The 15,341-nt window shown below is 33.0% G+C and overlaps 1 protein-coding gene across 7 annotated transcripts in view; it reads right to left on the reverse strand.

Moving 5' to 3' along the window:
- Positions 1-15,341, reverse strand: part of LOC128982937 (rab5 GDP/GTP exchange factor-like) — a 255,403-nt gene that overhangs the window by 172,704 nt on the left and 67,358 nt on the right. For all 7 annotated transcript variants that reach the window (XM_054402024.1, XM_054402025.1, XM_054402028.1 and 4 more), the window contains exon 4: positions 336-596. In XM_054402024.1, the coding sequence (XP_054257999.1) occupies positions 336-596 (261 nt within the window). The remainder of the gene's footprint in view (positions 1-335; positions 597-15,341) is intronic.

The following is a 15,341-nucleotide window of genomic DNA, read 5'->3' on the forward strand; positions in this document are numbered from 1 at the left end:
CAGTCAATTTAGCGACACCGTAAGTGTCAGCAAAATTAGCAAAGAGGGACAATCTAGCGATAACCCCACCAATGTTAGTGAAGGTAGTAATATAACCGAAAATGTTGGTAAAGTTTTATGTCTCCTGAATTATAGAGAAGCTTTTAATACACTATAATGTTGCAGCAACATTGCCATAATCTCCAGTGGCAGAGCAACTTTGCTGGTATCTTCCGCATTTGCTGCAACATCCACTAATTATCACTAATCCTAACAGAGTTCGGTCCCAGTTAGTTTGGAATAGCGGGACTCTACTACAGTTTTGTTGTTTTTTTTTTAATTATTTTAATACCTACTCTGGTAAACCAAATGAGCATCCATCCGTTTTGCAAAGACCTGATAAAAGTTCTGAGTACGTTCAGATATGTCGTCGATGGGTATGGACAAGTCTTCAGCCTCGCTGCTCAGCTTAGAGTACAATGAAGTGACACACTTGTGTACGTCATGTTCCACTGCCTTTCCGACCAGTGAGAGTAGTTCTGCATGCTCCTGACGCAGCCTCTCCACCTCAGCTGAGGCCGGCCCGTACACCTGACTGGTCTCCACTGCCTGCCCTTCTGCATCCCATACACACATTACAAACTACTCCCTGAATAAAATATACAGTAGTCACACTAAACATGTCAATGTTAAATGCTCTGTCCTTGAAACTTGTAGATGTTTAAGCTCGGTGTACATTTCGCCACAAGTGTGGCATATTCAGCAGCAGAGTTTGTAATCACATCACTTAAAAACACTAAAAATAAGATGCCACACTTGTGGCGAAATATACATTGAGCTTAAACATCTACAATCTTCAAGAACCTAGCAATTATAAGGTAAACCAACATAGTTAAATGCACCTGGTAAATCATGTAGGTATCTATATTATTAAAATAATTTGTTGAATTTTTGTGTGCAGCAAATTGACCCCTAACTATTTATTTTTATTGGCATATTGGGTATCAATTTAAAGCTCTTATCCTCTAGATGTGCCTTTTGCGGGTTTGGATGATATCCTGTGAAAGCCCTTTGTCCTATAAAATTTCATAGTTTTCATAGTTTAATGCTGAATTATTTTGTCAATCATCTGAACTTTTTCAAGTTTACATTTTTGTTTATATCAAAACAGATGGACAAAACAGGCTAAGTGAAAACTAAGATGGCGACATCTAGCATCTAGTGGTAAAAAACAACAAAATTACTAATTAAACAACAGACATCCAAACAACTTTATCAAGTGATTTTAAGACAAAAACATTTTGGAAGAAGTGAAACTTGAAGACATCAACCTCAAATCAAGCAAGTAGGTCTTACACATCAACACCTTCACATGAAAGGTACTATAATCAAGACCCTCAAGAAAATCTCATGAAAATCCAATATCGATACAAACTGAACATGACTAAGTTATTACTGTAATACAAGTTTAATACCAACAATAACATGTACCTCAAGAATTCATTGAACAGATGGTTAACTTGTAAACATTGCATAGTTTAAAAGTTTCAATTTTACATAAGTGCCCAAATTCTTTAAATTAAACTCTGCAAATATATCAAACCACTAAAGCACAATAAATATTAAAAAGTACAAAGAAATTTCACCAACATATTTGTGACAAAGTATCAAACTGACAACCAAGCAGTGACGTCATAGCCAACTCACAGCTTTGCACATTCTTCACTTCCAACACAACACCTGCTGCCGATAAATGCTTGTTATAATAGAGGTAAAGGGGGGTGTAATGATTCTCTCCGAGGAGGGTCTCTCCGGTAGGCCAGTGGTCTTGCCAACATCTGATACATGTTTGGGTGAATATAACATTTTTGAATTCTGTGCTGTTAATTATAAGTTAAATGGTTGTCAAATTATTATAGTTGGTGTGTATCGCTCACCCTCATCAGATCCATTCGAATTTTTGAAACGCCTAAATGCATTAATTAACATTTTGATAAAAAGATGTAAATTTATTATAATTGGTGGGGACATAAATATCAATGTTTTGGTGGATTCAAGGGAGCACTTAGAACTTAAGAATGTATTAAAGAGTTATGGTATGAAGTATCTTGTAACATTTCCAACTAGAGTAACTTCTACCACTGCCACTTGTATTGATAATTTTATGTCAAATATTCCAAAAAATTTAACTAAAACTGAAGGTTTAATTTCTAGTTTGTCATGATGCACATTCCTGTATTTTCCAAAATTTTTGAACGAGTTATGGCTATTCAGTTAACAGAATTTTTAGAGTGGAACAAACTGTTAGACAAAGAACAGTTTGGTTTTAGGATAGAGATGTACGTTATATAACATAACAGGGTGAATAACAGTGTTGCCGCTCGTCCGATAACTGTTGTCAGGTCATTTTGTTGCGGCGATCTCCCTGTTATCAAAATAACGAGTTTCATTGCGACAATGCCAGGGCAGCCGGCAGCGGGCAGATCCGCAGAACAGAACACCGTTTTTGAACAACTATAGTTTTGACAAAAGCGTTGACAACTAGATACGGTAGTTAGTTGTTGTGTGGAAGTGGGACTTGAAATGACCGAATTATTTAACTTGTCACCGCAACTTACACATGTTACACATAACTTACACAAGTCTCACAGGAAGTATACATATTGTTTGCTATGCTATGAAACCTGAGTAATTTTATGCGTTTTCACATTAGTTCTCCACTGATTCTTAGGTACTAAAATTCTCCATTATTTTTGTAAAATAATTATTTTGAAATGTATTGTAGCAGTACACTTATGACTTGTTTTGATCTTAAATATAAAAAATGCTTAAAGTGTTGTGTTTTATTTTAGTAACCTACAAACATTCAGTTAATGAAGAGTAAAATCATAGTTTAATGTTAAACTATGAATAACGTAAGTTTCAAAACGGTAGATAATGCTTTGAGAAATAAAAATAAGTGGATACTGGAAATTATATTAATATATTTACATGTTGTAAATTATCGTCATTATTTCTACTTAAATTATGGCTTTTTCCAATTATTATTATGATGTAAGAAATTAAGGTAAAGTTTTCAGAATTTATCTTTGTTAATAGTTATAATTAGTTCTCCATGCGTTGTTATTGTTAATAATTGTTTAAATAGTTTAGGTAAAACATGGGATTGTGCTATGCACAGTAAGTTAAAGCTTTCTATAGGTCTTATTATTAAATTACAAAATTCCTTTGGCTATTAACTTAGCCCACATTAAACTCAAAGTCTTTTCTTAATAAAGATCATTCCTAACTTGTGTTTTATTTATGTCTAATAAGGTAAGTCTTTATCTTTACTTAATCTTATAATATATGAATTAATTTAAGAATAAATAGATTTGGTAAGTTACAATATGAAAATTATTAGTGAATTACAAATCTATATATATAATACGTGAAGCCGTTTTTTGTTAACGCAACTCCTCCCTTATTTTTAGACCAATTTTAACGTTTAGGGTGTCAAAAGATTCGTCTCAATATGTAGTTTTGCAATAAGGTTTTAGAATTTTAAAATTCCTACTCTTAAGGGCGTGAGACCTTCTCAAAGGTCGGGTTTTCCCCATAAGAAATACATAGAACAAATTTAAAAACAAAAAACAGCTGTTTTTAAAAAGAAACTCATTAGCTTTTTGAGAGTAAATATTAATGTTTGTAATATTCAGTAGGTTAAGACCAAGTCAAACAGTTAATCAGTTTTGTTGGAAGAACAGAAAATGCTCAAGTTCAAAGAAGAAATATTGAAAACGGGAGGAGGAGACAATTAATAATAAGATATCTTTATGCGTATGAGGAGAGTAGAAAAAGAGAGGTCTGGTTTAACAGATACCCATCCAGATACACATTCACTAGGTGACATGAATAATATTTGCCAGTTCTGCAGCCAACTTACTTTGGAATTGAAAAAATAATCGAAGCACATAGTGTTGTCACAGCTGTAAAGTTAACTTGCCTAATTTCAGATCAAACGAATGCGAGAAATGTTTACTTCTGACACTGACAGATCGAGACATTTCAAAACATTTAGTACAAACTTTATTATAGTATGATTGTTGACGGAAAGCGGCTGGCTGAAGGGTCGACCCTACTCACACACACGCAGGCCTCACACACACAGACGCAAGGGATTAGGACGGACGTGGGACAGACCATTGTCCTGCCATTCGAGTCATCGGTGGCTCACGGAAATTAAACTATGATTTTTTTTATTTTACGTTTGTTATAAAATCTGGTAACGCTTTTGACTTCAGCTCAAAATGCTTAGTAAAATGATACCAAACAATATATATTTTGCTTACAAAGTGTAAAAGCTACGAATATTTAAACGCGTTTTTATTAGCTAGCTACTTGTCATAATTATTTCGTGTTTGGACTCATTTTTCATTGAATTAAACAAAAAATTTATTAACACTAACCATTTTACTGTATATCTAACATCAAATGAATTGCAATTTTGAGGTATCATTAACAGATGTTATATTTCTAGGGGATCGGGGCTTTCAGGCAATTAGGACGGTGGTGAGTGTGCGTGCGTGAGTCGGGTCCCTCGCAGGTAGGATGAGCTCCAGCCGCACTCCGGTAAAAATCAGACTATAATGCCTTGACTATGATAAGTTGAAGTAGTAAGATTATACCAAATCTTGGCGGACCTTATGTTTTTATTGTAAACTTTTGTATTGCTCGCTCTACTTCAATTGAGAAAAAACGCAAATGGATTGTTTACTTCCAGGTTATGTTGCCAGTTGCTCTGACAAACTTATAAGACATGACATAAGACATAAGACATGTTTATTTCCAGTAGACATATTACAAATGTATTGGAAGAGTCAAACATTTTTCATGCAGAGCAGTTGTCAAATTAAGAAGTAAGTAACAAAGTGTACTTTGAAGTCTACGAAAAAAAGAAAATTGCATTTTAAGTTATTTAATTGGTCTTAAACTAAAATCACAGAGTTTATCACTATTGAGAAGTAAAAACAACCATTTGAAAGTTAGCAAAACATTACAAAATTAGACAGGTTGTAGGCATTAGGTGAAGGCATAATAGTTAACACAAAGACAAACTAAAAACACAACTTTGAAGAAGGAAGGTCTAAAAACTCTTTGAGTTCGTAAAAAGGATTAACAGCTAGCCATTGGAACACTTTTTGTTTAAAAGAATTATATGGGAGAGAGAACATAAATGTAGGTATCTTATTAATCCATTGCATGCCCACTATTTCATAACTTTTCTTAGATTTCTCCAGTCTAACATAGGGAATGTCAAGTTTATTTCTGAATCGAGTATTGTGCTGGTGGACATCTTTACGGCAGTTAAAAGCATTTAAATTCTTAAAACTAGTTAACAATAAATTAAAAATATACAAGTTAACAACAGTGAGAATTTTAAAATCAATAAAAATTGGTTTATGGTGTTCAACAACATCTACTTTGGCTATTATTCTTAGAATCTTTTTCTGAATTACAAGAACCTTTTTTACATGTGGGCTATTTCCCCAAAAAATTATTCCATAGCTTACTGCTGATTGGAAGAGGCCATAGTAAACATTTAACAGACAATCTATTGGGATTACACAACTTAATTTCCTAAAGAGGCACTTTAATCGACTCAGCCTAGTACAAAGTTGGTTTAAATGAGGCTCCCAAGACAATTTTTGATCCAATGTAACACCAAGAAATTTTACATGACTATTAGACACTATAGTATCTGGAATTTCCCTAAGACTAAAAATTAGGTCCAAGGTTTTGTCCTTATTTAAAAGAAAGCTGTTGGCAGCAAACCATTCTGTGGCCCTATTGATACCATGAACAACAGAATTTTTGAGGTTAGATATATCTCTACCAATACTAAGCATTGTCGTATCATCTGCATATTGAAAAACATTTCCATTTAAGTTACAAGGTAGATCATTCACAGCAATAAGAAACAACAGCGGGCCAAGTACAGACCCCTGGGGAACGCCACAGTTGCTAGTAGCAATAGAGGAAGTCTCTCCTCCTATGCAAACCACCTGCCTTCTATCCGCGAGGTAGGTCTCAAGGAGACTGAGCGCACCACCATGGATCCCGTAATACTGCAGTTTGCGCAGTAGGATGCCATGATCAACACAGTCAAAAGCCTTACTTAGGTCGACAAACGTGGCCCAAGCATAGTTGCCGCTCTCAAAAGCGCTCAAGACTGTGCGGACCATGCCATCAACAGCACCCATGGTAGAGCGACCAGCCCTGAAACCAAACTGATGTTGATTAAAAAGTGAGTTAGATTCAAAAAACTGACTGATTTGATCATAAATTACATGCTCAAAAATCTTTGCCAAGACAGGAACCAGACTTATGGGCCGATAACTACCCGCATTATTCCTATCACCTTTCTTAAATTTAGGAATGATTTTGGAAAGTTTGAGACACTCGGGAAAGTGTCCCTCTAGAAGACAAGTGTTAATGCTATAGGTGAGAGGTACAATGATTAGGTCAGAAACCTCCTTTACTAACCAGTTAGAAAAGTCATAATAGTCTCTACTTTTGCTATTTTTCATTTTACCTATTATTGACAAAATGTAGTCACAAGAGACAGGGGCAAAGCTAAAATTCTTATTACTAGCAGGGAAAGCACTTAAGAGGTCATTAAAATTAACATTTGGGCGATTAATTTCAGATCTAACTTTGTCGACAGAGTCAATCAATGATTTGTTAAAAACATTTGGATCTATAGGTACATTTACTAAGGAGAGGTTAGATTGACAGTTCTTTTTAACAATTGACCAGGCTGTTTTACACTTGTTATCAGAATTTTCAATAAGTTTAGCGTTATAGACAAGTTTTGCATTATTTACAGCTTTCTTATACTCTTTCTTTAAGTTACAATAGTCAGAATTTAAAAAAGGTGAGAAATTATTTTTAAGTTTGTCATAGGCTACATCTAATTGATATATACAACGTTTTTGACTGAATTCACCAACACAATCCAGACATTTCAATTCAAAAATAAGAAGTTTCAAAAACTCATTTACTATTGAAAGTTTTAGTGGCAATATATTAGACCTAACATAAGTGAAGGAATTAGGGTTTATGTATTCAACGATCGAGTGGTTACGGTCAAGTTTATTTTTATGATTCAGGAGAGTCAAATATACGATGTTCAAAAAGAGAAAATGAAAATTGCTATCCAAATCCTATAGCTATAAGAGTTATCCAACCTATTTTGACAAATGAATCCATACTTTCAAACTTTGGGACAGGTATTAAGAGAAACTCCACTAAACAACGTGAGAATTTTCTGATGCGGGGCATATACTTTTTAGCTATAAGAATTTCTACCAACAAATCAATATTTTGAGTTTTAATATTTTCATTTTCGTAATGTAATCTAGTTTTATCTGTGTGAGGCAGACAGAGATAGACGAAAGCCCAGTCTGAGTCATTTCCGCCAGCAACGGAATTCCCCAGCGCTTGTAGCGTACCTGTATTCACAGGAAAGCTCAGTCCAGCGTTCGTCTCAGTTCTTGTTCTCGTGCACAGCGTACTGCTGTGTTCCCTTTTGTCCACGCTTCTCTTATAGGCGTTTGGATTAATTTAACTCTCTTTGTAACTCTCTCTTATGTATCATTATTCAGATTTTAAGTAAACTCCCCTTATTACTCTAAATCAAAGTCAGTGTTATAGTCCCTTGTGTTCTCATAAATTACTCCCCCCCCCCCCCCCCTCTGTGCTCTACTCTTCTAGAACTTCTTTGTGTGCGTTCGTGAGCAGATTCTCAGGACATTTCTACGTGGACGTATCGTTAACGGTCTACCGCGACAGAAGAGAATTATTTGAAAGACACTCGTTTTAGCGTGAACGCTCTACTGATTCAAGATCAAGATCCCTCTATCCCTAGTGACTTATCCCTCTGTGCAACACCCGAACTTGGACACGACGCCTTCCCCTAGCCTAACATAACAATGGAAATTGGTGAGTGACTCTCTTTAATTCATTCATTTAATTAAGGTGTTTTCAAGCTCTATGGTTCCCGACCTAATCGGGTGGTCCTTCGAATTTTACTTATTTCTCACTCTCTAATTTGTAATTATCTCACATTTTACTCCCCCAAACAATCAATCGAACAATGTTCTATAAAGTGACGTTAACACTGTAAAGAGTTGGCAGGATCTGGGGAGAGGCAATGGTTGAAGCTCTGGAAGTCCATGTCCATTGTTGAAATAATGTACAGCTGGTTAATTCACTTAAATGACACTGGCCACAGTAATTTTGATTTTCTTTGGATTAATTTTGAAAAAGTAAGATCTTATTATTATATTGCAATTTTCTTACAATTATATATTATTCTAAGTAATAAGTATGATTGTGATTAGGGCTACTACTATATAAATAATTGAAAACATTAGTACCCTTTTAAATTCATTTTTAATTAATAAACGACATGTTTCGACACTTAGGTCATGTTTACATTTACAAATACAATAACAAAAATAATGAAAGGAATAAATAGTCATATGTTAAGTTAACTTAGAATTTAGAGGATCTTGATTTAATCTTTGTTTATTTTTGCGTATATTATACAATATTTCAGATTTATTGCAACTGTAGGATTTTTTCAAATATCGGATTTGTTTTATTTTTATGTTCATGGTATTCAATAAATTTTGAGGGTATTTTTTGTAATTTGTGTATATATGAAAATCTTCTTTGACATTTAATTTTGTTTTATTTCTTTCATATTCTAGAATTTCTAAATTTTCATTTATATTTTTGTACTCATGTCGAGTTTCGATTAGGTGCTCTGCAAAATTTGATTTCATTGTAGTTTTGTTACCTGATTTTAACGCTTGTATGTGTTCCTGGAACCTTTTCTTAAAGCTACGACTTGTTTGGCCAATGTAGGATTTTTGTTGCAGTCTGAACATTTAATTTGATAAATGCCTGATTTGTTTATATCTTTAACTTGGTTGTTATGTGCTTCATTAGAAATTTTGTTTTTTATCATCTGAAACAGTGGCGGTTCCAAGGGGGGGGGCTACAGGGGCTAAAGCCCCCCCCCCTTGGACCCTGGAAAAATAAATTTAAACGTACATAACAGCCAACGTCATAAAACAGACATCAATGTAGTTTTTATTAAACTTAATAAGCGATGGCAGGAGTAGTATTAAGTTCCAAAAAGATAAACTTTGTGGACAATAGCACAACGAATATAACAATATTAAGCTATGGAAAGTTGTACGCATCATCAAATTTTTACAGCAGTCAGCTGTTGACATGCTAGTTAAGGCAAGCGCCGAGCGTGCGAGCGAGGACGGGGAAACAGCTGATTTCCTGATATTCCATAGTTAGTTGTCAAATTGTCTGCTAGCCACTAACTTTACACAGGCATCAATCAGCAATCAGTGGTAGCACCAGTGAGTAGCCTATTACCATTGACTATATAAACACTAACACTAATGTTAACGTTTATATAGTCAATGCTATTACTGAATTCATTGAAACTTCAACACTTCAAAATGTGTCTTACCACGAAGTCTACGAAAATAACTAGGCCTATTTAGATTCATAAAAATTAAAGTAGATAATTATAATGTAGAAATAACAATTAATGAAGGTTTGTTTGGTATAATTTATAGTCAATGCTATTACTGAATTCGATACTATACATATTGTGACAGATCTATGAAATGGAGAAAAACGTAAGGTTAAAAAACGTGTCTACTTGCTTGCATGACATATAACAGGTAAAATGGGAGGTTTTAGGACAATTTGACACAGTTCTAGCCGTTAGAAATCGCTTAATAAAGTCACCAAACGGCTTTAAGGAGATATAGCTTTGTAGTCTACAGTAGGGGGGCCTATGTTTTGAAATTCATGAATGCAAGTTCGTCATAGTTTGAATTTTAAAATGTCTACTTGCTCATGACAAATACAAATAATAGGTGAAATGGGAGGTTTTTGGACAGTTGGACATTAATAATGGCTTTAGAAATTCAGTAAACAGCTTTAGGAGGATGTGGCCGTAGCCTACAATATGTTTTGAGATTTATGAATGCTATCGTCATAGTAAGTTTTAAAAATGTCTTGTCTACTTATTCATGACAAATAAATGGGGAAATGGGAGGTTTTGCTCACAGTTCTAGATGTTAAAAAATGCTGTAAAAAGTCACCAAACGGCTTTAGGAGGATATGGCCGTAGTCTACAGTGTGTTTTGAAATTCATGAATGCAATCGTCATAGTTTAATTTTTTAAATGTCTATTTGCTCATGACAAACAACAAGTGAAATGGGAGTTTATAGACAATTGGGCACGGTTTTAGGTGTTAAAAATTGCTTTAGAAAGTCACCAAACGGCTTTGAAAATTCAAAATTTTCACGGGGGAGGACCCGGACCCCCCTGCTTTGGTGGGGGGTCCTCCACACCCCCCAAACACCCGGTAGACCCCCCCCCCTTGACAAGGTCCTAGAACCGCCACTGATCTGAAAGGCATTATTTTTTGTTCTGTAACTTATTTTCAAATTTGAATTTTGGAAGGTTTTTCTTGTTGCTTTGTTTATGGTTGTACTATGGGGTATGCAAATACAGGGTGAATAAAAAGTCAAGACCCCCCATATAATATTTGTCCAAGTAAATATACAGAGATATCCTTTTGGGGGTCGTGCAATCTTAGCAGGAAGTTTCTTTTTATGATTTTGAAATTTTTGAGTGTCCCCCCAAAAGGGGGGATTTGGGGGGTAACTCAAATATTTTAAATGTAAACCCCCTTCAAGTGACACCTCATTTTAAAGTGTTTACAAAAACTTAAAGAATGGTGAAAACTAGAGGTCGCTATCTCTTCTCTGTCCAAAATGGTAGCCCGTCAAAGGTTGTGGAAAATCAATGGTAAAATTGGTTCGTAATTGTAATATTGGCTACCATTTTGGATAGAGAAGAGATAGCGAACTCTGGTTTTCACCATTCTTTATGTTTTTGTAAACACTTCAAAATGAGGTGTCACTTGATGGGGTTTTACATTAAAAAGTTTTTAGTTGCCCACCCAATCCCCCCTTTTGGGGAGACACTCAAACATTTTAAACGTGAACCCCCATTTAGTGACACTTCATTTTGAAGTGTTTACAAAAACTTAAAGAATGGTGAAAACCAGAGTTCGCTATCTCTTCTCTATCCAAAATGGTAGCCAATATTACAATTAAGAACCAATTTTACCATTGATTTTCCACAACATTTGACAGGCTACCATTTTGGACAGAGAAGAGATAGCGACCTCTAGTTTTCACCATTCTTTAAGTTTTTGTAAACACTTTAAAATGAGGTGTCACTTGAAGGGGGTTTACATTTAAAATATTTGAGTTACCCCCCAAATCCCCCCTTTTGGGGGGACACTCAAAAATTTCAAAATCATGAAAAGAAACTTCACGCTAAGATTGCACGACCCCCAAAAGGATATCTCTGTATATTTACTTGGAAAAATATTAGATGGGGGGGTCTTGACTTTTTATTCACCCTGTATATTCTTTTCTATTGTTTTCTTCAATTGATCTTTGTGTTTCAAATTTCTTTTTAATTTTCTTTCTAATCATTTTTTTCAATTATAGAAGATTTGTACCCATTTTTCAAAGCTAAATATAGGATGATGTTTTTCTATTTTTCAAAATCTTTGCTTGACACTGGTATATTTACTAATCAATGGGTCATTGAAAGAAAAGTTGACAATTTGTGCTGCCATGGGTGATTTGAATTTGATGGTATGATTATGTCTGTTGTAGTTTTGGTTTTCGGTATATTTTAAAACTATGCATGTGTCTTTCTTTCGAAATTGTTATGTCTAGAAAGTTGATTTGTGAATTTTGTATTTCTTTAGAGAATTTAATTTGCGATGAAAGAGAATTTATGTGTTTATGTAGTTCTTCTGCTTCAATTTGAGTGCCTTCAAATAGGCATAGAATGTCATCAACATATCGGTACCAATATAATAATTTTGATTTGTAAGGATTTGTTTCGTTTAAAATTTTGGTTGTTCATGTAAATATCTGCTAAAAGTCCAGAGAGGGGAGAGCCCATGGGTAAACCGTCTTCTTGTATGTAAAATGAATTGTTGTATTGAAAATAGTTTTGGTTTAGTGTAACTTTTGTTAGTTTGATTACGTCATTAATTTGAGGTCTTGTTAGTGTTCCATGGTCGATTAATTGCTGTTCGAGTATCTCAATGGTTTCTTCATCTATAGGTATGTTTGTATACATGTCATTTACATCAAATGAAAGAAACAATGAATTCTGTGGTATATTTATATCTTTAATTTTGTCTATCAATTCATATGTATTAGATACATTGACAGTGTTGTTAAAATGTATATTGCGTTTTATTTTACTGTGCAAATATTTACATAAATTGTAAGTAGGGGCTTGTCGAAAATTGACTATTGGTCTAATTGGAATGTCTTGTTTGTGTGTTTTTGGTTGTGCTCGTAATGTAGGGATAAAAAACAGATGATAAAAAACAAAATTTCTAATGAAGTACATAACAACCAAGTTAAAGATATAAACAAATCAGGCATTTATCAAATTAAATGTTCAGACTGCAACAAATCCTACATTGGCCAAACAAGTCGTAGCTTTAAGAAAAGGTTCCAGGAACATATACAAGCGTTAAAATCAGGTAACAAAACTACAATGAAATCAAATTTTGCAGAGCACCTAATCGAAACTCGACATGAGTACAAAAATATAAATGAAAATTTAGAAATTCTAGAATATGAAAGAAATAAAACAAAATTAAATGTCAAAGAAGATTTTCATATATACACAAATTACAAAAAATACCCTCAAAATTTATTGAATACCATGAACATAAATAAAACAAATCCGATATTTGAAAAAATCCTACAGTTGCAATAAATCTGAAATATTATATAATATACGCAAAATTAAACAAAGATTAAATCAAGATCCTCTAAATTCTAAGTTAACTTAACATATGACTATTTATTCCTTTCATTATTTTTGTTATTGTATTTGTAAATGTAAACATGACTATGACCTAAGTGTCGAAACATGTCGTTTATTAATTAATAATGAATTTAAAAGGGTACTAATGTTTTTATAATGTTTTCAATTATTCTAAGTAAATTTGATTATTGTTGGTTTTTGATAAGTACAGGATAGATATATTGAGAATTGACATAAATATTATATTTTAACATAAAATAGGATGATATTTCTGTGGGGTGATGGGATATTATGTAACATTGAACAAAATTGGATAAATAATACATATTAACAAGGAGAAACATATTAAATAACTGATAACACATTATCAGGGGCATTAACAGACATTATAGGAGAAAACACACAAAATAATAGAGAAATTAATGTTAACTAGTGGCTTGAAGGGACATAAGTCCCTGAACAGCTCAAATGTAAAACAAACTATTGGAATACAGTATAAACAAACTTAAAAAACTTAAATAAATCTAATACATATATCAGATATATAGCCCAGTACAACATATCTTTTGTGTAGAAAATAGTTTGTTGTTTGTCTTTGTTTGCTTTTGTTGATGTTATTTTTAATAAATAATTTAAATTACTCCAAAGGTTTAACCCTCCGAGTGTCCATAGTTTAGGCCTTAATGTCCGCCTATTTTTGGCGCATTTGCAAGGTTTTATTAAAACGGATCTGAGAAGCTTAAAACAATGTTAATTCTACTGTTCTATATACCATTTTGTTTGGAAAATCATGGGCTTCAATATTATACATAAAACATAAGGAACATTTGTTTCAAAAAAATTTTTTTGGTAAAAAAAAAATATTTTGGAAAATTACAAAAAAAAAAATAAGTTTGCGCTCAATGAAATTGTTTAAATTATAGGCCTATAAATATTTGATTGCCACTTTGTTCTAAATTTTATGAGGATTACAAATATATAATAATATAAGGAAGTAGATTTGCAAATAAATAAGTTATGGGCAAAAAACAGATTTCAGTACATAGCGTGCTACGCACCATAAAGCTTTCTATAGGCTATTCATTAACTTAGGCCTACAAAATTCCTTTGGCTACTAAGTTAGCCCACATTGAACTCAAAGTCATTTCTTTCTAATAAAGATAATTCCTAATTTGTGTTTTTTTATTTCTGTGTAATAAGGTAAGTCTTTGTCTTAATCTTATAATTATGAATTATTTTAAGAATAAATAGATTTGGTTAGTTACAATATATAATTTATTAATGAAATACAAATATAAGATAAGTTATTGGTTGAATTAGCTACAGGGTAAGTTAACAATGGTAAATTTTCAAAATGGTGGGGGTTCCAAAGTGGATGAAAAGATTCTCTAGGCTTAGGCCTATATTGGGTTGGTTTCTTCTTAAGTACTAATTAATATTCAAATAGATGACCTCTTAATCTCAGGGAGGGGTGGTCGTGCCGGTTCGAATGATATATTAGGCTTCTTTAAAATGTAGATAATTTAATTTAGTTATTGTTCTGAAATAAGTTAAGCTAGGTTCATGATGCTATTAATATAATAATGTTAAATGTCCAAAGAAAGATTCCAAATGGTTTCACTGAATTTAATGAAATAAAATAGAATTTGAAGATTAAATTTTGAATAAAAGTTCAATTTAAAGTATGTATATCTCTTGATGAGTTAAGATAATTAATTGGGCCTATTAGGCTATGCTGATTAAATGTCCAATGAATATTAAATTTGTCCTTAGTTAAATAAGATGGATGATGGTTACCAAATCTGTAGTGTCTGTCTTCTTATAAATTGGTACTAACTCTTCAAGGCACTTGTCCAATACTTTTGGATGATAAGAAATTTAAAATTTAGGTTATACTTTGGGATTATGAATTTAATTTAAATGAAACACAATGTCCAATAAAATGATGTTCACACTGTGAAGAGTTGGCAGGATCTGGGCAGAGGCAATGGTAGAAGCTCAGGAAGTCCATGTCCATTGTTGAAGTGATATACAGCTGCTGGTTAATTCACATGAATGACACTTGCCACAGTAATTTTGATTTTCTTTGGATAATTTTGAAAAGTGATACTATATTTAAGATGTTATTAATATATTGCAATTTTCTTACAATTATATATTACTCTAAATAAATGATTATTGTTGGTTTTTGATGAGTACTTAATATGTATAGAGAGAATTTGCATAAATATTATATTGTAACATAAAATAGGATGATGTTTCTGTGGGGTGATGAGATATTATATAACATTGAACAAAATTGGATAAAATAACACATTAACAAAGGGAACAAATTAAATAACTAATAACACATTATCAGGGGCATTAACAGACATTATGAGAGAAAATATATAAAATAATAGAG

This window comes from Macrosteles quadrilineatus, unplaced genomic scaffold (genome assembly GCF_028750875.1).
Source record: "Macrosteles quadrilineatus isolate MER2022 unplaced genomic scaffold, UCM_ALF_1.0 Scaffold_1__1_contigs__length_201487025, whole genome shotgun sequence".
NCBI lineage: Eukaryota > Metazoa > Arthropoda > Insecta > Hemiptera > Cicadellidae > Macrosteles > Macrosteles quadrilineatus.